At 43.9% G+C, this 25,859-nt stretch overlaps 1 protein-coding gene and 1 long non-coding RNA gene across 2 annotated transcripts in view; one reads left to right on the top strand and one right to left on the bottom strand.

Annotated features, from left to right (window-relative positions):
* Positions 1–1,176: 1,176 nt before the first annotated feature.
* PIM3 (Pim-3 proto-oncogene, serine/threonine kinase) lies at positions 1,177–6,720 on the top strand. Its single transcript, XM_077338278.1, has 6 exons — positions 1,177–1,846; positions 2,347–2,456; positions 2,641–2,691; positions 3,091–3,454; positions 4,696–4,872; positions 4,980–6,720. Exons 1-6 carry the CDS (start codon positions 1,762–1,764, stop codon positions 5,162–5,164), a joined length of 972 nt encoding a protein of 323 aa, XP_077194393.1. The 5' UTR covers positions 1,177–1,761; the 3' UTR covers positions 5,165–6,720.
* Positions 6,721–12,856: 6,136 nt separating this feature from the next.
* Positions 12,857–25,859, bottom strand: part of LOC143837866 (uncharacterized) — an 85,162-nt gene continuing 72,159 nt past the window's right edge. The window contains exon 4 of the long non-coding RNA XR_013231124.1: positions 12,857–13,088. This is a non-coding gene — a long non-coding RNA (uncharacterized LOC143837866). The remainder of the gene's footprint in view (positions 13,089–25,859) is intronic.

Here is a 25,859-nt window from a genome sequence, read left to right as displayed (position 1 = left end):
GGGCAATGGCAGACCCTCGGGGGATAGACCCACCGCCCGAAGCTGCAGCCCTCGCAGCTGCTGATTGGTTTCGTTTCAGGGACTGAGCTCCATTTTGGGGAGCCGCGTCGCAAAGCACGTTCCGAGCGCGCTGCCCCTCCTTTCCCCCTCCCGGGGCGCGATCTTCCGCAGCGTCCTTTTCGCGACAAAGTTGCCGCTCGCTTTGGCGGCGGCGGGAAGGCGCATCCCCGCTGGGCACGGGCCGAGAAATGCGGCATCCGCCCATCAGCCGCGAATGAGTTCTTAGCAGAGCAATCCTATGCAGTTGCCCCCCACCCTTAGACTAGCCACTCTGCATCGGTTCCAGCCGGTGTCCGCGGGGGGGGGGGGTTGCAGTTGCCCTGACCAGGTGTGCGCGTTTTCATTAGCGCCCCCGCCTTTTTGTGAAGCGTGTACTGGGGCAAGTTGCACGTGACTTGCCGTTTCACACGAGGCGTTTGCAGACAGGGATGAGCGGACTTGCAAAGCCTGGGACCGGAGGATGGGGGCCATCGATCGGATCGCGTCCTGCCAGGGGACGGTGATCATGGCGGCGGGCTGGCTGGCGCTCTCCCGCCCGCGACATCCAGCCCAGCCCCGACTCCAGCTTCAGACGCAGCGTCTCAACACTGCGAAGAATGACCTTTTTCTTCCCGCCGCCCAGGATAGCGGCGAGCGAGACGCGCCTCGGAATTCCCGCCCTGCGCCCGTAAAGGCCCCCCTCCCCACCCCCACCCCGCGTTCGGCTTATGCATATACAAATCAGCCTCCTCTTGACTGGTTGGAACGAGATATTCCTTTTGAAAAGCCGCCCCTCTCATTGGAACATGCAAATGAGAGAACCTTCCTCTCTCGTTCCCCCCCCCCTTCCGCATGTAATACAGTGATGAGAATTTTTCAGACATGTAACTTTGCGCGTCTCTTACTATAAGCAAAATAGTTCCGAGCCGCCCCCGCCTCCCCTTGTCTTGACAAACGGGGCGAGGTTCCGCAGTCCCCCAGTGTGGAGTCTTCCCGGCTGTCTTTAGGGCGGGGAGGAGGGGGAGAGAGAAAAGAAGCGCGCAAAGACTTGTGTCCCCGCCGCCACCTAAACTCCCCCCGCGGAGGGATATCTGTGGGCGAGTGCTTGTGCGCTTTTCCCCTCTTCCCGCACCAAAATATTGAGAGTTAAGAGGCAGCTCCGCTGTGTAATTGAGCTCAGAAGAGAGCGGTGCCGAACGGAGGCTCTGCTGCCGCTCCGGGGCTCCCGCCTTACTGCGGCGCTGGATTGCATTTACACTGACCCCTCTGGCAGCTTCCAAGAGGAGTGGATTTTATCCGGCAGGCTCCAGCCTTGACTTGGGAAAGACGGGACTTCGGGCGCCCCTTTGAAAGCAGGACCTTTGCCCCTCCTGAAAGGACCGCTTTCCCCAACACGTTCTGGGATTTTTCCGTTCGGCTGCGTGATCCTGGGAGTCCGTTTCTATCTTTGGAGGCGAGCGGGGGAATTGATACCTCTTCAACGCAGGGCGGGAGGGACAGAGCGGGGGAGCGCCTGCTTCCCGGAGCGCCCTCCTCCTCGCCGGGCTTGGGCTGGATCCTGCGCCTCGCGTTTGGGCCCCGCTGCTGCTCGTCGGCAGGTTCCTATTCTCCTCCGCCTTTGAACACACTCGCTTCGCTGTGAATTGACCGATCGGAGCCCCAGGGATTCCCAGCGCGATAGTCGGACTTTGGGGGTTGGGGTGGCGGATTGCTCCTTGGAAGATGTTACTCTCCAAGTTCGGCTCCCTCGCTCACCTTTGCAACCCAACCAGCATGGATCACTTGCCGGTGAAGATCCTCCAGCCAGGTAAACAAGTCGTGACATTTCTGCGGGCGGGGGGGGGGGGGGTAGAAAGACAGGAGGAGGATGCGGGGGGGGATGTACGTGAAGGCGCGGGTGGGTCTGGTGTCCACCGCAGCCCGAAGGGGAGGTGGGTCGTTTGGGGAAGCGGTTGCCACGGGCGGCGGCGCTGGTGGGGCGGGGGGGGGGTGCGTTTCCCGGAACACGGCTCGGGGCGGCGGGGACGGGACTGGCATCGCGCGCATTGTGGCGTTTCAAAGATTTTCGCCGAGGAGAAAGGGAAATCGGAAGGAGAATCCCCCTTTAATTGTCATCGCTAAGGCTTATTTTATATTCTCCCGCCGCCGCCGCCAATTTTTCACAGACTGTCAGTATTCAGATTGGGGTTTTCTCAAATAATTCCTGTCGATCAAAACAGATGTTTGGGCCCCGCTCCCCCCATTGCTGCTTGCGTGTTGTGCGAGAGGCCGGTCCCGACGCTTTTCTTTTCTTGCCTTCCTTCCTAGTGAAAGTGGAGAAGGAGCCGTTCGATAAAATCTATCAAGTGGGCTCCGTGCTCGGCAGCGGGGGATTTGGCACGGTCTATGCCGGGAACAGGATCGCAGATGGCTTGCCGGTAAGGGGAGGCTCCTGGCCCGCCTGCGCCCTCCCCTCTCCCGCCACGAGGCTATTGTTGCTTCCCACACCTCCTCCTATGGGGCTGGAGAGTCCACAGTCCCGACCTCTGCCTCCAGCCCCTCCCCACCCCCAAGTCTGCCCCCAGGCAGCCTTCTTCACCCCCTCTTTCTCCTTCCTTCCAGGTGGCAGTGAAGCATGTGGTCAAGGAGAGAGTCACAGAGTGGGGCACAATCGTAAGTATCCCACCCCCCTCCCACCGCGTAGAAATAATGCTGAGGCAACTATTGTTTGGGTGGGTTTCTCCTCCTCCCCCGCCCTCCATGCTGCTGTCTCCAGCCTCTGTTATTGTTTACATGGGGTGGGGGAGGATTTGGCAGGGCTTCTTCTTCTCCCCGCCTGCCCGCCCTCCCCCTTTGACTGCGGCAGCGGCGGAGACACCCAGTGGAGTGGCTGTGGACTTCCCCGGCACTCCAGCGCCCCCCACCCCCCCATCTCCCACACTGCTGCTGGAGATTCCATTTGCAATGGAGGTGTGATTTGTTTTCAAATGGCTGAGAAGGGGGGGGGATCCCTGCCTGTGCTGGCGTTCCCAAGGCTTCATTGCGTCTTCCTTTCCTCTCCCCTCTTGGCAGGGTGGAGTAATGGTGCCCTTGGAGATAGTCCTGTTGAAGAAAGTGGGCTCTGGCTTCCGAGGGGTAATCAAGCTGCTGGACTGGTACGAGAGACCAGACGGCTACCTGATCATCATGGAGCGGCCAGACCTGGTGAAAGACCTCTTTGATTTCATCACCGAGAAGGGTGCCCTGGACGAGGAGACGGCCCGGGGCTTTTTCCGCCAAGTGCTGGAGGCAGTGCGCCATTGCTACAACTGTGGTGTGGTGCACAGGGACATCAAAGATGAAAACCTCCTGGTGGATCTCCGGACAGGCGAGCTGAAGCTGATTGATTTTGGGTCAGGGGCTATCCTGAAGGACACCGTTTACACTGATTTTGATGGTGAGTACCCCTCCCGTACCCAAAGCGTGTGCGTGTTGATGAGTGGCGACAAGCACTTTGCTATGAAAGTGCTTCCACTGACGCATCCCCCGCCCCTGCGTCACATTTATGACACCTACTACTAACAAAAGATATTTCTGCTGCCACAGCCAGTAGCGGATCTGCTGGTAATTAAATCCTTTGCACTGGAGGAGGTTCGGGGGCGTCACAGCGATTCCAGGCAGTGACGCAGCAGTTTATATTTTCCCTGCCTTGGAAAAAAAAGGCATTTTTTCCTAGAGGGCGATGTGTTTACAGTTGACTCAAGCTTTACCAGGGTTCCCATCTGTTCTTCTCCGTGTATTTTTTTTTTTCTGTATTCTGATTTTTCTCCTTTTCCAATTTCCTTTTTTTTTTCCTTTCGGGAAACCCTGCACTGCAGTTTGGGGCGGAGGGTAGGAGAAATAACCCCTTCTGATTTGGAAAGGCTTGATTCAGAACATCAGGGCTGAAAACATCTCTTTTTTTTTTGTTGTGAGAAATCTATGATGTGCATTTTGCGGGGGGAGGGGTAGGATTTTCTTCCTTCCAAGGTGAATGTGATGTAAACATACCTTCTCCCCCCCCCCCCTTCCCTAGTCTGCTGCAACATTTAACATCTGTTTGTTGTGAAACCAGAGCCTCCTAGCCATGTGACCTTCCACATCACAAATTCCAGTTTTTATTTGGTATCCAAGTAACAGCTTGGTGCAGAGGGAGGGCAGTTGCTAACCGCTTCTGTTGTACGAGAGGCAGATTTCACTGGCTATGATTGTACATTATTCGGGGGGGGGGGAGTGGTGGATTTAACATGCTTCTGGAATCAGCGAAAGCTGATTAGTCCAAGATAGTAACTAAGACCTGAGTTTCACCTTCTCTGCCACCCCCTTCCTCGTCCTTCTCTCTTTGTCCTTTTGTGTCTATTTTTGGTGTGGTGCTGCAGACGCCACGTGGTCAGGGAGAAGGGAGCTTTATGTTAGTAAACAGTCAGCTGACAGGAGCTGTGCGTTTCATTGCAACAGAATAGCATGGCATCAGGGGCCAAATTACAGCATGAGATAATCTTAGAGGTGACTTTAGGTTTTAGAATTTTGCTAGATAGATTTTGTGTGGGGTTTTTTTTGGGGGGGGGTGTTAAATATTTTTTAAAACTCACCCAGTAATTCTATTATAACCTTGATGCAAAGTTCCACTGGGCTAATATCAGGGCTCCTCTGTTTCAGGGACACGTGTATACAGTCCTCCAGAATGGATTCGCTATCACAGATACCATGGCCGATCGGCAACCGTGTGGTCTTTGGGCGTCCTCTTGTATGACATGGTCTGTGGAGACATCCCTTTTGAACAGGATGAGGAGATTCTGAGGGGACGGTTATACTTCCGAAGACGAATTTCACCTGGTAAGCTGAGGCGCTCAAGTTTCCATGTCTTGTTAGGCTCACCTATCTCTTCTTTACCTTCCCCCCCCCCCAACCTCTTTCTAACCTGCTTTCTCCATATATTTCAGAATGCCAACAACTGATCAAATGGTGCCTTTCCCTGAGGCCTTCAGACCGACCAACACTCGAGCAGATTTTTGACCACCCCTGGATGCACAAATCAGAAATAGTGAAGTCAGAAGACTGTGACATAAGGCTACGGACCATTGACACAGATGTGTCTAGCACAAGTTCAAGCAATGAGAGCCTGTGAAATATTGAGGACCATGCAACAGGAGGGGAGATACAAGCAGGAAAAAAAAAACATTACAAGACCACAGTGCTGCTGCTGCTGCCAATATGTAGGAGGGGCTAGGAAAAATGCATTCATTATTCTGTAGTTTGAATCTTTATCCGAGGGACTTGATTTTCTAAAAAACAAAAAATTATTTCCCCCCCTTTTGGCTGGTTTCTGCTTTGAAATGAGAGATTTCCTTTGGAAATGCATACATTTGGGAGTTTGCAGGCCAGTACTTAGTCAAAGACTGACCTCTTTTTTCTTCCTTCCTTCCCTTTTTTTTCTTTTCTAGATTAAGACAAAGCAGTGACCTCTTTAACATGGTAACCCTTTTTGCTCTCATAGAGCCTGGACTACATTTTAATTTGCTTTTTTGAGTGCCTTTTTGAAAGCTGCTTCAGTGGGACTTTCTTTTTTGAGCTGTGTATGTCCAAAGAGAATCCAGGACATGATAGGAATTTTTTTTTCCCTAAAAAGAATTGCACTCCCTTTCCATGCTAAAATGTGCTGGGGTGGGATAGCGGGTTCCTATGATGTCCTGGAGAACATGTTCAGTAATTGAATGAAGTAGTCCCATCCACTGGTGATGGAATACTTGAACACAGACATTTCAGCCCTTCCTGTTTTCTCCCTAGCCCTCCTTCCCTACCCTCTGAGACCACCTCTGCTGCTCCACACATTATATTTCCAGTAGGCTGCACAGGTCTTTCAGCTGTATATCAGGAACACTTAACTCATATTTCCTTTCATCATCTCTACCACTGGGCACAAAAAAAGCCCTTTTCTCAACTCCCTCCCAACCTGCAAGTCTTAAAAGTATGTATGGGCACAATCAATGCAATATTCAAGGACTTCGTGTGTGTGTGTGTGCGCGTTTTCCATACCTGTATAATGTGTTTATGTAAATTTTGTTTTCCCCTTCCCCTCTCCCATGTATTATATGATTTTATTTATTGTCTGAAGTTTAGAAGATCTCTCACAGTCTCATCTGTGGCTATTTATTTTGGCTAATTTATTTGGTTAGAATGATTCAAACATTGCTTCCCCCACCCTTGTAAGCCTCTTATAAGAATTATTACAGTTGGTCCACATTTTTCCCTTTGTATTCCTATCTGTCTTTCTGTTGGTTGAAAAAGAAAAAAAAGTCTGACCATACCTGTTTTGTTTTTCCATTTTTGGTTGGAAGATGGAAAATTATTGTACAAAGTCTAATTTAAGGGAATTAGAATGACTTTAAAAGTTAGTTCAGTATGCCTTTTTTGTCTGGTATTATTTACATACCAGAAATGTAAAGTAATGCTGTTTGGAAGGGTTTTAAATTATTGACACTGTACAGTCTTTGTGCATTGGCTCTGGAAGGAAGAGGGGACAGAGTCATAAACCTTAATTTATTTTAATAGCTGTGTGTTCTGTGATCTGGTTGCATTTATGCAGCTTGGATTTTGGATTTTTTTCCTTCTGTTTAACAGTGTGAAATGTATGAAGATCATATTTTTTATACAGGTATTTCAATTAAACTTTTTTGTAGATAATCCCTGTGATGTATGCCTTTTGATTCAACAGTTCATGTGGTTGATTTGCAAATGCTGAAGATTATGTTAAATGTTCTAATCAGCAGCCACAGGATGATGGGAGTTGGCTAGAGGCCAGCCTGCAAAAGTCCTAGTCATCTGTTTGGTCCACCACACTGATTGCCATGGGTATTGGTGTCCTATCCCTTCATTTGTAACATGGCTTCTGACAACTTTATGGGAGTCCTGAACACATATATATAAGAAGCTGCCTTTCAATGATTCAGAGCATTCAGTATTGTCAACTCTGACTGGCAGTGACTCTCCAGGATCTCGGTTGGTTGAAAGACATCTACCTGATCATGTTAAGTGGAGACACTGAGGACTAGAGCTTGGCTACAGGAAGAATCATAGACTACATACATACTTCCTAATTGTTACTGTTTGCCAGCAGGCTATAGTACTATTCTCTAGTATTTTCCAAAAAGCACTAGATATATTGGGACAAATGAACATTTCCCTGTAGTCCTGCCTGTCCAAACACTACTAAAGTACAGCACCAATGGTATTCACACACACCACACACACACCCATTTGGGATTCCCAATGAACAAATAAATGGACTTACAATAATGGTAATAGATTGCTTCTCTTAGTTACATCACTGTTAAACTAGTTTTGGATAATCTCAATGCTGATGTGTACTAGAAGCTCTTGATCAGTACCGACACATTGGATGGCTGAATGCTTAATTGCTCAGACAGTCAAGCATCAAGTCACAGATGACATGACAAATCCATAGAACTTTAATGGCAGAAAGACTTCTAATTGTCTGCCTCTGCCTGGGGACCCAAGATCTTGTGGTTTCCCATCCAGGCTAGCATCTTCCATGTTTAAAAAGTGTCACTGTGAATTCACAGCCACCAGACTATATCATTGAGACTTTTTAAGGCTAAACATATGCGTGCTTTACGTTTGTGAGATTAGTAAAACCAGATCGAGGCATCATTTACATAAAAGAAGTTGACTGAAATGCTGCCCTAAGTACTTTTGGCTGTTCTTCTAAATACACTTACTAGGGAGAAAGCCCTACTGAGCTCAGTGGGACTTGCTCCTGAGTAAGATACTTAGGATTGCAATGTAATTGGTGACATCAATGTCAAATTCACTGTTTGCACTTCAAGAGAGAGGAAAATAAAAAGTGCAATATTTTACCCTATAATGGCTCTTAATATCATGGGATCAAGATGACTAGCACCTTGATGCCCCTTCCAAAATGATCAGATATTAGGAACATAGGAGGCATTCTTTTCCTTTATTAAATTTTCAACTGACATCCAGGGCTAGGCGAAAAGAGTTATCAAATGTTCTTTGCAAATGTGTCTCTCTTGAGTAAGGGTAAGTGTATAGCAGATAATAACCAAGATAGGCAGAAAATTGCCTCCAAGCAGTTTCTCCATTCTCCCAGTTAGTTCTGTTGAATGGAAAGCCAGAGTCATACATGCATCAAATTTTTCTAGGTCAATATTATTGATGCATGCATGCACACACCACTCTCTGTAAGTGTCTGCTAATCCACTAGTGTTTCCTCACTATTTTGAACTTGGATGTCCCTTCTAAACTTAATCCCTTCCCCAAGCCTTGGTTAAAACATTTATTTAGTGGAGGAAGCTGTACATTAAATTCTGGAGGTATATACACAGTGACAATTATTTCAGCAAAAGACCCTAATTTTTTTACCTGGCAGAATTGGTCATCTTTGCTGCCCTTAGGCATTGACCGGAAAGCTAGAATCTTTCAGCCACTGCTTGTAACTCTTGCTTCAATTTCTGGGAATCATTTCCAGAATACTAGCATTATTATTAACCTACTTGTAAGGATGATAAAGTTTTAAGAAGCTAGATGAGGGGTGGGTAAACTGGCTTTCCAGATGTCCATAGACTACAATTCCCATGAGCTCATGCTGGGAGGGGCTCATGGGAATTGTAGTCCATGGACATTTGGAAAGCCACATTGGCCCTTGAGCTTGATGTTATGGAAGAAAGCCCCCTTCCTGAAACTATGATCGCTTACATGTCTTATTTGGTCCAGCATCAGTGTCTTCTTCTCTACAATATCATAGTACTTCTGGGGCCCCCTTTCCTTAGACTTGCTTTGCTGCAATGTTTTGGGAAAGGTCACAGCAAAGTCAGACACGTTGCTGTGTGAGAATGTCCTTTTTTATTAATCCTGATTGTATGACAGCCATTTCATCTTCTCAGACTCCACAGTAACTCCCCCCACCTCCACATACTTGGGGGAGGTTGATGACTTCTTTTAAAAAGCAATATTTGGCACAGTGATATAATGGTACATTGGTGTGTCAATTAGTGGCTTAGAAAAAAAAAATCAGGAAAATTCTCTAGAAGTGTGAGATGGCTGCCAGAAGAAGAAGAAGAAGAAGAAGAAGAAGAAGAAGAAGAAGAAGAAGAAGAAGAAGAAGAAAGTTGGTTCTTATATGTTGCTTTTCTCTTTCTGAAGGAGGCTCAAAGCGGCTTACAGTCGCCTTCCCTTTCCTCTCCCCGCAACAGACACCCTGTGAGGTGGGTGAGGCTGAGAGAGCCCTGATATCACTGCTTGGTCAGAACAGCTTTATCAGTGCCGTGGCGAGCCCAAGGTCACCCAGCTGGCTGCATGTGGGGAAGTGCAGAATCGAACCCGGCATGCCAGACTAGAAGTCCGCACTCCTAACTACTACACCAAACTGGCTCTCAACACCAAACTGGAAGGGACATGCTGACTGGAACAACCACAGCAACACCAGGGTCTCCCCAGGAAAGTGTTGCCATGAGGGAAAAGTTCATTTCTCCTGTTTCTTCAGAACAAGTCACAGCCACAAACATTTTATGGAGGACACAGAGGGAAACCGGCATTTATATTGCAAATGGGAAGACCAAATAATAGCACACTGTTCCTCACATCTTATTTTAATCCTGACAACAAATGATCCTGGCCTCTATGAACACAGGGGAAAATTTTCATGGCATAATGGAGGAGAGGAGGAGGAGAAAGGGAAGCAGCAGCAGCAGCAGAAGAAGAAGAAGAGCTCTAAAAATGAAGCAAATGAAGAATATAGAGTCACTACAGACTCTGTTTAGACTCATTTTAGACTTAGCCAGTTTTGTGTAGTGGTTAGGAGTGTGGACTTCTAATCTGGCATACTGGGTTCGATTCTGCACTCCCCCACATGCAGCTAATTGGGTGACCTAGGGCTCGCCAGAGCACTGATAAAACTGTTCTGACTGAGCAGTAATATTGGGGCTCTCTCAGTCTCACCCACTACACTGGGTGTCTGTTGTGGGGAGAGGAATGGGAAGGCGACTGTAAGCCGCTTTGAGCCTCCTTCGGGTAGAGAAAAGCGGCATATAAGAACCAACTCCTCTTCTTCTTCTTTCCAATATCAAGAGATTACTCATGTTTATTAGTCCTGTTTTACAGACTAAGAAGCCTGAGGTTAAACCATTCACCTCACATTCTCAGGAAGAGAATTCCTCAGATGCAACAACCTCACTTCTTGACGCTGTGACCCCCGTTAGTCCCACCAGTCATGTATTTCAACTACACCATCATTGTATTCTAAGGCTACATAATTATCCATGCCAACTGCATACCCATCAGAACTCTTCATTCCCCATAACTACCTATCGTAATCGCACACAATCGACAGGCACTCAGGCTATCAATGCTAGACATACACAAAGCAGTGAATTTCACACAAAGGAATGTATTATTCCTTCAAGCCAGAAAAATGGTTCACCTGCTATATCACTGTATGCTGGGCCTGCTAATAAATACCCAGGCTAAGTAGAGACCATAGAAAGTTGGCACCTTTAGTCAGAATGTGAAGTTTAAAATAGTTATCATTTGATGGAGGGTTATCCTCATGCACTGGACTTTTATGTGTACAAATCAATAGGTGAAGCGTTTTCTGGCATGGAAATGCACTGAGTGGGCAAAGTTACACCTGTGAGAATTTTTGATTGTTATGAATCTCTTAAAGATACAAGTCCCTGTCCATAAAGAAAAAGGCAAGCTTAAATTATAAGGTACGTGATGCTCCCAAATGACATTTATACTCACAAGCATTCCCTAGGGGGAAAATGCCAGTAGTTATTTATTTATTTACTTAGTATATAAGTAGTTGCATTATTTTATGTTGTAAAGTTGTATTTTGTAAATATTATAGTGCCATGGGACCATGTGCCAATATTTTACAATGAAATCTGAAGGACATTTTCCTGGGAGTAAGCACCACTGAATAAGACTTGACAAGGGTTTTGAGCAGACTACTTTAGGATTGCTTTCTTAATCTTTTATTTCAGTTTAGCAAGGGGGCAACGGAAACAGGTTCTGCAAGTCCTGGTGTAGAAGAGTAACAATACTTTGAAAAATTAATGACTAGCATGAGGACTAGCATGTTGCCTGGAAACATACCCAAAGAACAGTTAATATTGTCATGAGCTAGAACTCCTATTACAAGCACTGGTACAACTGATGCCAATTGTGTTATGAGAGAGGAAGGTATCAGCTAGTATGGTAGCTGAGAAAAGTTGCAACTCAGAAAGACAGAGTAAGGGAGTGGCAGCCTGGAGGACGATGGGGAGAGTGAGACTGAAGACTCCAGCAGCTTTGCAGACAGCATAATTGAGTGTCCAGTCTCCCCTCCCCCATTGGCTTCTGTAAACCCAGCAAGCTCTATAATAAAAGAGGAAGTCCCTCTAGCATTGCAGAGTCAAGCTGACCTTGTCAGTGCCATCCTTCAATACTCCTGGGGAGACCACAGGCTAGTAGAGGACACCCAGCAGCTTACTCCCCGCCCTTGTCCACCCACCTGGGGGCACTCTCGTCCTTTCACAGTTGCTTAATTAGGGTAAGTGGGTGCAGGGAAATGAAGCTGGAGGTTGGTGAGATTAGTCCAAGATGAGTCAATAGGTACTTGGGAGACCCACTGTCCTCAATTGTGCATCTCTCTATGGTGGAAAAGAGGCTGTTAGCTGACCAGCCATTCTTATTTATACTTCTAAATTATGTGTCCAGGCTTTTCTCTGACTAACATCCATTTTGTGCTATTTTGGACCAGGCAATGGCCCATTATGCACAGCCGCTGAAACGGCGATTTCGGGTCACATGGAAAACGCGGAGGGGGAAGACACGAAGTACACTGGTTATGCACGGGAGGGGGCGTGACGGCGGCAAAACCCAGAGTAACCGATTATGCACGCGACGATCCCGGCGCCACTTCTGGTTGCGCCCTGATCACCCGGAAGCTGCGCTTTCTTCCGCGTTTCGCTGATGCGGCTTTTTCAGCGGCATGCACCGAAGTGCAGCCGGTTGCAGCTGGCTCCGTGCGTTATCGGTATTTTTAGTTGCCACCATTCCACCCCGAATGTGCATTATTCCCTCCGTGCATACTGGGTCAATGTGTTGCATTTATAATATTTGTTATGATATTGCATGAAGTGTGTTTATGGTTTTCTTTCCATAAACTGAGCTTCAATGAGAGGAGGAGCCTGGCTGCTAACAGGTATTAATATCCCTATAGTGCAAACAGGATCCAAGGCTAAGGGAGGGTGGCAGGTATAGGCCTAGCACATAATTTTGTAGAAGTAAAATTCTAATTGAGGACATTGTGGGTCACTACTGATTTTCTTAGCTAATATATTGCTGACTACAAAGTGTAATATGCCGGATGGGAGCTCCAAGGAAGGAGTAGGAGGTACCATCTCTAAAACAAAAGTTTGTATAACACAGTCCATTTCTCCTGGGAACTCATGAAATCCTATGTGTATTTCTTCTTTCCTTGGTGAATATGTTGTTACAGGAGGTACTGTAACCTCCCCCCCCCCCTGCTTTAGACTAAGTGTGGTGATCCTCCTTTTTCCTTTTTAGCCCATTTTGGAAATTTCAGGTCTCCCAGTTTGAATCCCAGTACTGCAAACCAGATGTTATCCATTTTAATCCATAATACTGTAAAGTTTAAAAATATCTGACTACAAATTTGAATCCCCATGTTCCTGCATCATCATGTGTAGGTGCTTTTACGTCTAGTATTCTGCCACATATTTGTGAAAAGAAAGCTGTTTGCAGAGAATAATTGTGCCTTACCATTCTTCTTCCCCTTATTTTTTATTTAATCAAAATAATACAGTATGAATCCATGAAAAGAGCCTTGAGCAAGTTCACACAAAAGCCTAATGGAATTTCTTCTTTCCACGTGGTGGTTTAGCGACCTCTGTTGGCAGAAATGAAGCAGGTTGTCTTAGAAAGTGAAGGCTAAGAGACATTGCAGATGCTGTTGACAAGTGCCTTTACGAATGGAAACAGGAGCGCAGATAGGCTTCTGAAATGTTCTGTTGGATAAGAAAGGATTCCATTATAAATAAATCATGGAAGGATGATGCTAGAATGCTGCTGCTAGAATTATGCAGGTGGACACTGTATACAAGCTCCATTTGTGTGTTACAGATCCGTCTGCAGAGGGAGAGAAATAGAAACAGAGAGAAAGAGACAAAGAGAAAGAAAGGTGTGAATATGTTGCTCTAATTTTCATAATCAGTACATCTTGTTTGCTGGACAATTTTGAAATAATTCAGTACTTCCTGTACATACTTGCCATGGTCTTGAGTACAGCCTGGAAACTTAAACCCAAAGCCTGAAGTTCAAAATAGTTCATTTTTCCCTTACACAGATTTTCCCCCTGTTGGTTCTGGCCCCACACCATGGAGGCCCTGCCACCTTGGCCTACCTCCCTGCCTCTGCCGGGGTGGGGAATGCCTCCTTCCTCCACTGCAGGGGCCCACCTGGCACTGGTCTTTAGGATGAGGAGCAGCCAGTAGGCAAGCCCAAGAACTGGGAGTGGCTGACCAGCCATGTTCTGCCTCCCAAGCCTCCTGGCTAAAGGGAAACTTCACACTTGGCCACCATCTGATGGGTGCAAGGAGGTCGGTGTGAGGTGCAGGACCCCAGCGGAGGACAGGACCATCCCTCCAATGACATGCCGACCTTCTGGTTGGCCATCAGTGAGGAAGAGCTCTTCCACTGAGGGCCAATCAAAGGCCTAGGGGAGAGCAAGTGAGAGGGCCCCTTCCCTTGAGAGCCAGAGGGCTCGCACATTGTTGGAAGTATGTTCACAACTTTATATAGCATGATCATGCATGTGGCAATGCCAGACACCAAATCAGAGTGTTAGTCCATTCATTTCAGTATTTTGTCTTCTAGCCATCTGGAGTCTCAGGCAGGAGGTCCTTTGTGACACCTGCTGCCTCAGACTCTCTAGTTGGTGAAGGCCAAGATAGAACTAGGACATTTTTGCATACAGTGCATGTCCTTTCACTCTTGCTGCCTCCCCATCACAGTTTCTGGAGTGGGGCACTGTTTGCTTCCATGCAGTATTGAAAATGGGGAAATCAAAATGTGTGAATGGTGGTTAAGTGTATGAACTAAATGATAAATAAAGCACTTTTAAAATGCACATATTACTTTGGCATTTAGATTAGACTGCTCTGGGAGAAAGTGCTATGTAGTTAATGGCAATGGGAGTATGGACCACACCCAGCATAAATACCATTAAAAGCCAACATTGCTTGATCTCAGAATTCCTCACAGTTTCCCGACTGTATAATCTCAAATCAATACAGGCAATTGATAGCAGATTTATAATTTCCCATCAAAAATCTTTCTTAAATCCTTATTCAGCACTTGTCCATATTAAAATTAACCAGATTAAATAAAATTAATTGATTTTTCAAATGGATTTCGCTAAATCAGTGTAAACTGATTGAAGCTCTTAATTTAACCAAGAGTGAAATCAATTGACATTTTTGCATGAGTAAGGGCATACCTTTTATAGACTAAAAGCACTTGCAGAGTCATCTCTATTAGCAAAGAGAAAAACGTATTTAGCAAACTCTAAGTACCCAACAGAGGTAAAATTAAAAGTAATTTTGATCATATTGAGGTTTTGAATTCTGCCCAATCTGCAATTAGGTCCATTCTTAGGGTTAAAAGGGCCCAGGCTGAGGTCCACTGTGGAGAAAACACAAGTTGTTTTACCATTGCAGTAAATGGAGAGGGTTTTTTTCCCTTTTCTAATCATATATAACAAAGTCATTGTGTCCTACATGTGACCACAGTGGGCCCTGTTGAGAGATATGTTCTGAGAGTTTTATGCTCAGAATTTTTCCCAGTTACCTGTGGGCAGAGCTCACATCAAGTTCATGGCATAAGAGGGGAAGGTCTTATGTCTTTCTACCCATGCACCATTTTCCTGACCTGAAATTTCCTAGGGGAGTTGATATTAACCCCACTGGGGATTATTATTATTATTATTATTATTATTATTATTATTATTATTATTATTATTATTATTATTATTATTATTATTATTGTCAGTCATATATTGGACTGGTAGATGATGTTCTGCAATTTCAGATATATCCAATTTCTTGGGAACTACAGATGTCCCTTCACAAGATTTTTACTGTTCCAAGCTACATTGTCTTCAGGAACTGGCCTGGTATTATTTGTTCATTGCTCAGAATGTCCAGGTATTTCTTGAAACTTCCAGTTACTGCTTCAAGGTCTCCAGTGATAATAGGCACAATGGTAACCTTTACAGGCATTCTAATTCTATTCATAAATTTTGGTATTTATCTTTTCCTGTTCTTTCTTTTCTGTTCTTATGTCTCCTGGGACTGCATTGTCAATGAGCCAAACTATTTCTCATTTTTCTGCAATTGTAATATCAAGAGTGTTATGCTCCAGGTATTTATCTGTTTGTAATTGGAAGGCCCAAAGAATCTTTATTTCAGCATTCTCTATGATTGTGTCTGGCTTGTGCTCCCATTAAATTCTTGCTGATGGTAAGCCTTACTTCTTGTAGAGATTCCATTACAACATAGCTGCAACTCTATCATGACATTCTTTATAGTCAATCTGAGTAATTTTACTGGCCATGAGGATGATCGTTTCATCCTTTGTCTTGCAAAGCCGACATTTGCTGTCATCATTGGTCTTCTGAATTTTGGCTTTTATACTATACATTTTAAGTTCCTGTTCTTGTGCATCTAGAATGGACCCTTCCCATTTCTTTCTTCATGCCCATTTTGGACCCACATCCAGGTGCTTTAATTGTCAGCTTTGTTCTCCCATGTAAGTGCTTTTCTTTCCAGTTGTCAAAGTGAATTTTGATTTCAATCATTTTGTAATTTACTTTGATTTCTATAACTTTAAACAAGTCTGCCTAATATACTTCAACAAAGCTTCTCTTGGCTTTTTTTTGGTGTAGCCATTCAGTGCTTGCTTTTCTTCTTCAATTGCTTGCTTAACTTTTAGGAGACCTCTTCCACCTCATTTTATTGGTAAGTAAAAATGACCAAAGATCATCAACATCACTTCTAGGGTTTCATAAGCGATGTACCTTGTGAGTTTTGCAAACTATTGCTTCTAATTCTGCTTGTTCCTAGTCAATGATTCCTGCTGTGTGTTAATTGCCTTTACCAAGTTGACTCCATTTAATTTTAATTACAATATCTTCTTAATTGTTTGGTATTATTCCTTGGTTGTATTTTTTTTGGTTGTATGTTGATGCCAACTTCCACAATTGCAAGATATTTGTAGTTTTTCAAGAGCCCTGTGATTTGATGTTGTTGCTTGGCATGTTGACTTCTTTTTGTTCAAATATCTTTCTTTTATTCAATACTAATACTGCACATTTGTCAAGGCCAGATTCCATTGCTATATCTTTGCTGAATCTTCAAACTGCATTTCATAAGCAGTCAGTCTCTGATGATAACCTTCCATACATTTTCACATCATCCATATACAATAAGAGAGAATTTGCTGAGCCTTTCTTTGAAAGCTGGTATCCTAAGCCTATACTGTTGAGAATGATTGTGAGTGATATTAGTGCAATGACATAGTAGTGGTGATAATAAGTCTGCTTGGAAATTTTTTTCATTTTTATATTAATGGTTCTAATTTCTTCTCCATTCACTATCAGTTTGGTGTTCCATGTATTCATGGCTTTTTGGATAAATGCTATTACAGTTTTGCTATCATTTCTAGTGTTTTCAGGATCCATTAATGAGGGAGAGAATCAAATGCCTTTTTGTAATCAATCCATGCAACATTCAGGTGTGTTTTCCCCCATCGACAATTTGGTGAGACCATTTTATCAATTTGTAGCTGAACTTAAGTGCCCCAGGATTTTTGGAAAATACTTTTTGGTTCATGTGGTTACATTTGAATTCAGATGGAGATATTAGTGAATGAAATTGGCCATAATTCCTGTGAGTAAAAATTGTTGGGAGGCAGATAATGGGGTGGAAATCACTTGGCACTATTCCTTTTTATTATTATTATTATTATTATTATTATTATTATTATTATTATTATTATTATTATTATTATTATTATTATTATTATTATTATTGATGATGATGATGGTGGTGGTGGTGGTGGTGGTGGTGGTGGTGGTGGTGGTGGTGGTGGTGACAATAATAATTGTTACAGTCAGATATTGGATTGGTAGATGGTGTTCGGCAATTTGAGACCTAGCCAAGTTTCTGGGAACTGCTGATGTATCTGTAGGAGTTTTGCTGTTCCAAGCAACACTATCTTCTAGAGTTGAACTGATATTATTTGCTCAGAGCCCAGAATGTACAGATGTTTCCTGAGACTTTTAGGCATTGCTCCCAGAACTCCAGAATTCAAAGCTCAGTTATCCTCTGATCATCATTATTTTAACAAATCCTGAATTTCATGTAAATCTTTACATCTACTGTAGAACTTTTAAAACAAGTCTACAGAAGCTTTAAAAGGTCTGACCTTTGCATTTGCACTACTTGAAAGCTCATTTCAATATACTAAAACTCATGCTTCTATGTTCCTATATAGGGTAATATGTTTAGGATTGATAAATATTATAAGGCATCCATTAAAATCTCTTAACGAGTGTCCTTTATTTCCCTGCCTGCAAAAATCTTCTAGAAAAAAATATGGAATGATTTTTTTAGATTTTTAAAAAATCAGGGTCGATAAAAATCTATCCTTTTTTCTGAATAACTCACAACTTAAGGTCCACAGAAAATCCAGATATAAAATTTAGGCCCATAACCTCAGCTTTCTGGCAAAATACAACAATTTTTTAAAAAACAGAATGTTGAACTATGGCCCCATGTACGAAACTTGTGATAGTGAAGGGAATGAGTATCCTTCATCTCCTTCTAGAGACAAACCCACCTATGGGACTTGTAATGGATTTTCCTTTGAATCTGTACTGTGCATAAGGATCTACGTTGCTGGGAGGCCAGTGACACTTCCTTTTACATTTAGAAAAGGAATCATAATGCTTTTTTTTCTTTTTAAAAAAGGTACAATTACCAAAGGCTTTTTGTTAATTGTCAAGCCTGAAATGCCATCAGCTCCAGACTCCTCTAGGCCCAGGAGGTTGGCTCAGAACTCTGATTTGCACAGATTGAAAATACTTCTTGATTGATTCATAAACATAACATTTAAGAGGTTGGGGATGGTTTCTTCCTTATGCTACCATGCCCTTTATCCCGAATTAGGGTAAATGATAGCCTGGCGAGGCAATGTACTTTCCAAAGACATAAGCAGAACATCAAGCAGCTGAGCTCAGTAATTAGAAACCTGAAACCAGGAAAAATTACAAATGATTACATGTTGTTCATGCAAAAACTGCAGATGCATACACGACTTGTAGAGATTTCATTAAAAAATTAAATTAGTCCTTGGCATATGTCACATATGCATGCCAGTTACATTCCTTCATGTATAATTATGCTGAACAACCCCAGAAATGAAAATGTATTGTGCTTGTGGCACTGTAGTTTTTTGCAATGATTGGCTGAGCTGGCATGATGGCATGGAATGTTCCACAAGAACAACAAGGAACAAATTTGCAGACTGTCTACTGTTCAGGTTGTGAAAATGAAGGCAAAGTTGTCAGTTTGGCTAGGATTATAACTTCACCCAGGCCCTAAGGATAGGAGTAGCTTTGTAAGGGAAATTGTACCAATGGGTTGGAGAAAGCTAGGGCAATTCCCCCCTGGGGAAGCCAGCAAGCAGAAGGCAAGGCAGTGGGTGAACATCAGGAGACAGCCAGTTATAGGGCTGCCCATTTGCTGGTTGAGGTTTGGGAGGGGGTCCATACCTGTGGAAGGTGAAGCAGATGGTTGGTCCCAGCACTGTCAGCAGTACTAGAAACAGGCATAGCCGCTGCATGGCAGGATTCCTGCTGAGGGGCCCTGCAGCCTGCAGATTGTCCAGAACAGCTAGCTGTGGCCTGGCTGAAAGGGTGGTGCCACCATCACAGTTGAGCTCCTTGATGTGGCAGCAGTAGCTCCAATGGGAGGTCAGCCTCTCCCTTTGGCCCCCAAAAGGAGGCCAGCCATAGCACCAGTGCCATCTCTGGTGGACCATGGCCAGCTGCTTTGAGGGACAGGCAGTGGCCAACTGGGCTGCTTTGGGCCACCACCACCCTGACGACCCCCTTGATGCAGCAGCAGTGGTTGAGGGGGTGGGCAGCCTCTGCCTCAGGCCCTGAAAATGAGGCCAGGCACAGCACCACTGCCATTCCAGATGGACTATGGCCAGCCACTCCACCCTGCAGCCAATCAGGGTGCTTTGAGCCACTGCCAGCCTGGCTAGCCTCCTTCAGTGGTCCCTCAGGAGACGGAGAAATCCAAAAGTACCACTTGGGGAATTGCATAAAGTGGATCCCCCAAAATATGTAGCATGAGCAAATAAGAGCAACCAGCAAGCCACACACAAAGGAAATGTGGGGAGCCTAAGTAGTGCTATCTCTGCCTCCAGTGCCTGCCCTCACACCTGCCTCTCTCTCTCTTCAACCAGGGATGGGTCATTTTTTAAAAAACCAAACTGCCTGGAGCAACAAATAGGCGTTAAAGGGTCCAGGAAGAACAAAAAAAAATTACCCACAAGTTAACACACAAAGCATGCCTCCCTATCTCCCCCACCCCACATAAATTGGGGACAAGATTACTTTATTAAAGCTTCAAGGCTCATAAATCCAAAGGGGGTTGCAGTAAAATAAGCACTATGCATCTCTTATTAGATGCATAGGCATAGCAATGGAGAACTTTTACTTAAAAAAAAATCCTTGCATTGCATGCCCTTTAAACTATGGAGAAAGGGCTGCCTGGTTTGACTGACAGGAAGAGGAGAGTTGAGTGTACAGTGTGTTCTTCTCCTCTGCCATTTCAAGAAGGCATGCTGAGTGAGTAGAAGTGTGAGAAGGCAGCAGAGGGAAGCAAGCGAGAAACCCAGGAGGTGTAAAATGGCCAGAGGCGCAATTTTTAATAGCATTATACCATGGCGTTAGCATAATGCTATTTTTTCAATGTGCGGAATGGCGCTAGGAATTGCAGGGAACTCTGTAGTAAAATCATGGTTGCTTCCAGTGGTTCTGAGAAACTGAAGACAATGCCAGATTTTACCCAGAAGCAATGTTGGCAATGTCACTTAAAGGTTTATTCATGGAAGCCTTTGCTGTTAGTTCGGTTCCTGTTTTCACCGAGTTACCCAAATGCACCACTGAGCCCAGGCCATCAAGCACCAAATCAAGAACCATCAAGGACCTTAACAAGTGTCTCCTTTTGTGACAGGCCCTGCTTCCCAGATTTCTCTGCCTGGGTCTTAAGGTATTGAGAGACATGGCAATCCTCCTAGGCTACAGGTACAGTGTATACTCTCCTGGAAGTCTCCCTCATCATCATACAGCAAATCTTCCTGCAAGTATCGCCTGGTCTTCAAATTCAAGGAGAAAGCTTTGTTCCATTGCAGGAATTTTATTACAAGGAAGCTCTGTTAAGTGTCATATTATAGCTTTCTTCAGCTGACTGGCATACTGACAGCCTGTCACTTGGTGTTCTAGCTGCCAAGGCAAAATATTACCAAATATTCATACACAAAATCTACTTTAAGACACCCCTGAGGAAAGAAACCGTATTTCTCATTCCTCTTTAATTCTTCTGAAATTTGGTAAGCAGAGGAAATATACTGCCCTGAAATTTAAATCAATAGTTCTAAATTATTTAGAGAGACATTTCCCCCTCAGGAGTAATTGAGTTTGGAAAACTACTGTGACTGCTTTCCCCCCTTTCCTCCTGCCCTGATGGAATCACTATGGCCCATTGTGTGATCTTTGCAAATTTGATGATGCATAGTGTCTAGACACAACCCAACCCAACACTGCTACAGCTATCTTTATATCCTCATAATCATTTATATTCCAAAGGCACTGTCAGCCAGACCTCACTGAAAGTCAGACCAACTTCAAACCAGAAATTAACTCTGTTGTGTCAAGAATGCTCTTGGATGTCTGGCTTTCAGGTCACGATTTCATGGGCTTCTATTAGTTGCTGAAACTTGGATCTCCCCTCTGTGGATCATGAAGGAAATATCCTATCACAATATCACACCCCTCACCAGGTGTGTGTGCATGTGGAGGGGGGGGATCACTTCTTGGGAGAATTGTTATTACTGGACCTGGGAAAGCCAGGTGTTTTCCTACTCAAACTACTCCCGCACCCCATGGAGAGAATAATAATTTCCAACTCCTGCTTCATCGGCAACGGATTCTATCCTTACTAAATGGATCTGAAAATACCAGCTTTTATTTCACCCTTCTGTAAATAATACCTGTAGACTGGATCCAGCCTATTTTTTTCCACTGAAACTTACCGAATTTCCATCCTTACTACTGCCCTTCTTCCTTACAGCTTCTATTCATAAAGGACCCACAGTCCTTTGAATGGGAAAACCCTTTCTCATCTTTCCAACAGCAAAAAGTGAGTTGAATCCACCCCATTGATATTTTAAAATGTTCATGTCATCTTCATGTGAATTTTTCCTGTAAAAAGTACTCATTTTCTAATATTATATGTGAGCCAATAAATTAGCAACGTACATATAGTAGAATGTATCCAACCATTCATGGTGTGTCACTTTCCTGCTTTCTACCCCCATGGGTATCTCACTTTCCCCACACACTACAGTCCACTGAGCCTCCCCAAATTTTGTTCCTGGGGTGAACAGACCTCCCAGGAATAGCACAAAGGGACATGGGGAAGATCTGTGGTAGAAGGGGGGAATCAACAAAAATTACTGCCCCCATTTCCACAAATAGAAATGCCTTTCCGTTGGAGGAGCTGCATGGTTGTGTGTATGCCAATATGCATATAAATATATCTGTTTGATTATGTAACCCCATGGCCTATTTTATTATTTTGTTGAAATTTTTATATGTCTTAAACATATCTTATGCCAATAAAAGGTTACTGACTGACTGACTGAATATAAATGGCATAAGTTATATATTTATAGACTGCATCCAAATGAATACATAAAGGATTTGTACACAGTATGAATGAATTTAGAGAACCAACAGCAAAACTCCAAAAAAAAAGTGTTGACAAAAATGTTAATGATCATAATATGAACTACATAGGGAGGATGTATCCTTTTTTCCCTTTTGGTGAAGTGTGTTTGTTACTTATTCATTTAGGGATTTATATCCCACCACTCCCAAATGGCTCATGGCAGGTCACAATAACATAATAAAATCCCCAATAAAACCTATAATTAAAACCCAGTATAGGCAAACAGTGACAATAAAAACCTCTATCTCCGCCCTCCACCCAGCCCAAAGATATTGATTGCTTGGGAATATAGGGGTGGACTAGATGTTAAAGTTCGGCCTGGAGGGACGGACACTGAGATCTTCCCAGCCAAAGACCTGGAGGAAGAGCACCACTGTATAGGCCCTGAGGAACTGCAAACGTTCTGTCAGGGCCCACAGCTCTCTTGGGAGCTCATTCCACCAGGTCGGGGCCAGGATCAAAAAGACCTGGTCAAGCCTAGGGGCACTTTTCTTAGGTTGGGGACGTCCTGCAAATGTGCATCTGCAGAGTACTAAACCCTTCAGGGGGCACAAGAAGGCAAGGGGTCTCTCAGGTATGTGGGATCCAGGTTGCATATAGCATTAAAGGTTAATACCCAGACTTTGAAACTGATCTGGGCTGGACTGGTAACCAATGCAGCTGCCTCAGCACCGGCTAGATGTGGGCCCTCCAAGATGTACCTGTGAGGACCCTAGCTGCTGCATTTTGCACCAGCTGCAGTTTCTAGATGAGGGACAAGGGTAGGTCCATGTAGAGCAAGTTTTTTGGGTGATCAGAAGGGAAACTCTCCTTTTTGCAACAGTGGAAAGCTAGCTGGCTCCAACCCAATATGAATAGTTAGCTAGGTAGGTTGTTTGAACATGGGCCATCTAGAATGGATCCCAAACACTAACTAACTTACTAGATTCTTTTTAAAGGTTCTAGTTAGATGTTTAATATGTCCCAGAGGGGAAACATACACTTTTTGGGGAGAATTGTATTACATAGCCGCTAGATTAAAAAGTAATGTGAGCCAATTGTACAAAGCACTGCTGGAAAGGAATCAAAAAATGCCAGTTTCTTTCCCATTTGATGGAGTTGTAGGGAAATTAAAGCATTTTAAAGAATTATTAAATAAATAATAGTGTATGAGATCCTGTTGAGTCCATTGGCTGTTTTGCTGTGTTATATAAAAGGCACTATGAAAAGGAAACATTACATTAGTTGGTAATGTATTATTGACAGCTAAGTCTTATTAGCAAAATATTAGAAGAGCATTTTGTTTCCTAATTCAGACAAAAGTCAGAGGAAAAAACATGACCGAATGTTTAAACGAATAACTCATTTTAGGCACCTATAGGATGGTAAAAATGCATTAGATCAATTTTTCAAAAAAACTATGTTCTTATATTGACTACAGAAAAGTGTTAAAAAGGTAAAGGTAACCCCTGTACAAGCACCGGGTCATGTCTGACCCTTGGGGTGACACCCTCTAGCGTTTTCATGGCAGACTCAATACGGGGTGGTTTGCCAGTGCCTTCCCCAGTCATTACCGTTTACCCCCCAACAAGCTGGGTACTCATTTTACCGACCTCAGAAGGATGGAAGGCTGAGTCAACCTTGAGCTGGCTGCTGGGATTGAACTCCCAGCCTCATGGGCAGAGCTTTCAGACTGAATGTCTGTTGCCTTACCACTCTGCGCTACAAGAGGCTCTAGAAAGTGTTAGCTATGATTAAATATTATTCTGGGTATATTTTAATTTTAATTGAAAAATATGTCATGCAGAATTATTCTTGCTATCAGCTGTGTTTAATTTCATTTGACTTACTTTGTTTTTTTCTTTTTTTATCTCCACCCCCCAAGTGTAAAGTGAAAATAAAAGGGGGGGATTCATTCCTGTCTATGCTATCCCCAACACTCTTCTGGTCTACCCACTGTGATCCTCAAAACAGTATTGAAGTTACAATACTGGTGGGTTTTTTTGTGTAAGGTGTATGTATTTTAAAAGGTATGTTTATGCTTATGTTCTCTGAAACCTTAAATATATCTTAAAAGGTAGACAGCTCGTCAGAAGCACAAAAGGACTGTAAGTCTGTAAACTGGAAGAGCATTTACATAGAAGCACATGTGGGGCATGTACAGGTGTAGAGAGGAGTAGCAAACATTCCAGAAGATAGAGTTTAACAAGATCTGAACATGCTGGAAAAGGGGGCAAATGAGAACAAGATGCAATTCAATAATGATAAGTGCAGAGTTCTACATCTGGGGGGCACAAAAATGAGAAGCATACATACTGATGGGAGATACAATTCTGAGTAGCAATGTGAGTGAACAAGATATTTTGGTACGTGTGGACTATAAACTAAATATGAGCAGGCAGTATGATGCAGTAGTAAAGAAGAAAAATGCAGTCTGCGCTGTATTAACAGACACATCACATTACAATTGTAAGATGTCATAGTCCTGCTGTATATTGCATTGGTCAGACCACAACTGTAGTACTGTGTGCAGTTCCAGAGGCCTCACTTCAAAAATGACATGGACAAAATTGAGGGGAGCAGAGGAGAGTGATGAGGATGATCCGGGACCTGGGGACCAAGCCTTATGAAGAAAAGCTGAGGGACTTGGGAGTGTTCAGCCTGGAGAAGAGGAGGTTGAGAGGAGACATGATTATTCTCTTTAAGTATTTGAAAGGCTGTCACTTAGAATAGCGATCCCCGACCTGTGGTCTGCGGACCACATGTGGTCCATCAACTAACTGGAGGTGGGCCTTCTCCCCCCCCCCCCGGCCCTTTACTTCATCCACGATTGGCAGGCGCACATGGGACTATCTTGTTGCAGAGAAACAAGCTCAGGGTTCCCATTGATTTGTCATTGTCATGAGTTTAAATTTCCATAAAAATAAAATGTTCCTTATGTTCATTGTTGTGGCATGTCTGTATCTTATTTGAAGGGATGTTTAAACATTACCATAGCGACCAGAGTCAGAGAGCGTTAGAGCAGTTGAGTTTTCAAGCGTTGAGTGGTCCCCGGTGATAAAAAGGTTGGGGACCACTGACTTAGAGGACAGCACTGAGCAGTTCCTGTTGGCAACAGAGACTAGGACCCACAATTAAACTGGGTCTGATAAAGGAAACTTTGACTCTCAAAAAAGTTTCTTGATGGTCCTGGATTTCCCAAATGGGTAGAAGTTAATTAATTTCAATATATTTCTTAAATTTGTTAAATTTTCATCAGATGATATAACCATATGTGGTTTTGTCAACTTGCCCCCCCCCAAAGGCAATTAATGGGGAGGGGAGAGGCCCCAGGTAGGTCTATACACAGCTATGTTTCCCGGCCATATTCTAGATGTGCCGTTTCTGGGGTTTCTTGAAGCCTAAAGAATATTCTAGGGGTTTCTCAATGGTAAAAAAAAAAAATGAGAAAGGCTATCACACGCTATGTTGGCACACTTCAGTCACTCAAAAAAAAAATCTTCATAGAGGGGATTTTCCCCCCAGTGCTCCCCCAAATTTCCCCATTTTTTAAATTAAGAAACCGAATAGTGGGGTAATAGATGGAAAAAAATGGAGAAAAGGTCTTTGAAAAAAAAAACTCTCCTCTTTCCCTCAAATTTCCCTCCCCATCTCTGGCCTTCACATCTCTACTTGAGAAAGCTGTTGCCAATCAGAGGAAATAATACAGACCTTGAA

The sequence above is a fragment of the Paroedura picta genome, chromosome 5 (genome assembly GCF_049243985.1).
Source record: "Paroedura picta isolate Pp20150507F chromosome 5, Ppicta_v3.0, whole genome shotgun sequence".
NCBI lineage: Eukaryota > Metazoa > Chordata > Lepidosauria > Squamata > Gekkonidae > Paroedura > Paroedura picta.
Note: the sequence above shows the minus strand (reverse complement) of the source record. Positions and strands in the feature narration are given on the sequence as shown.

Excerpts from the sequence above, each read along its gene's own strand:
- PIM3 (XM_077338278.1), top strand. The coding sequence starts at position 1,762 with ATGTTACTCTCCAAGTTCGGCTCCCTCGCTCACCTTTGCAACCCAACC. Across the intron at positions 1,847-2,346 it reads GGTGAAGATCCTCCAGCCAG|TGAAAGTGGAGAAGGAGCCG; the intron begins GTAAACAAGTCG and ends CTTCCTTCCTAG. Across the intron at positions 4,873-4,979 it reads CCGAAGACGAATTTCACCTG|AATGCCAACAACTGATCAAA; the intron begins GTAAGCTGAGGC and ends CATATATTTCAG.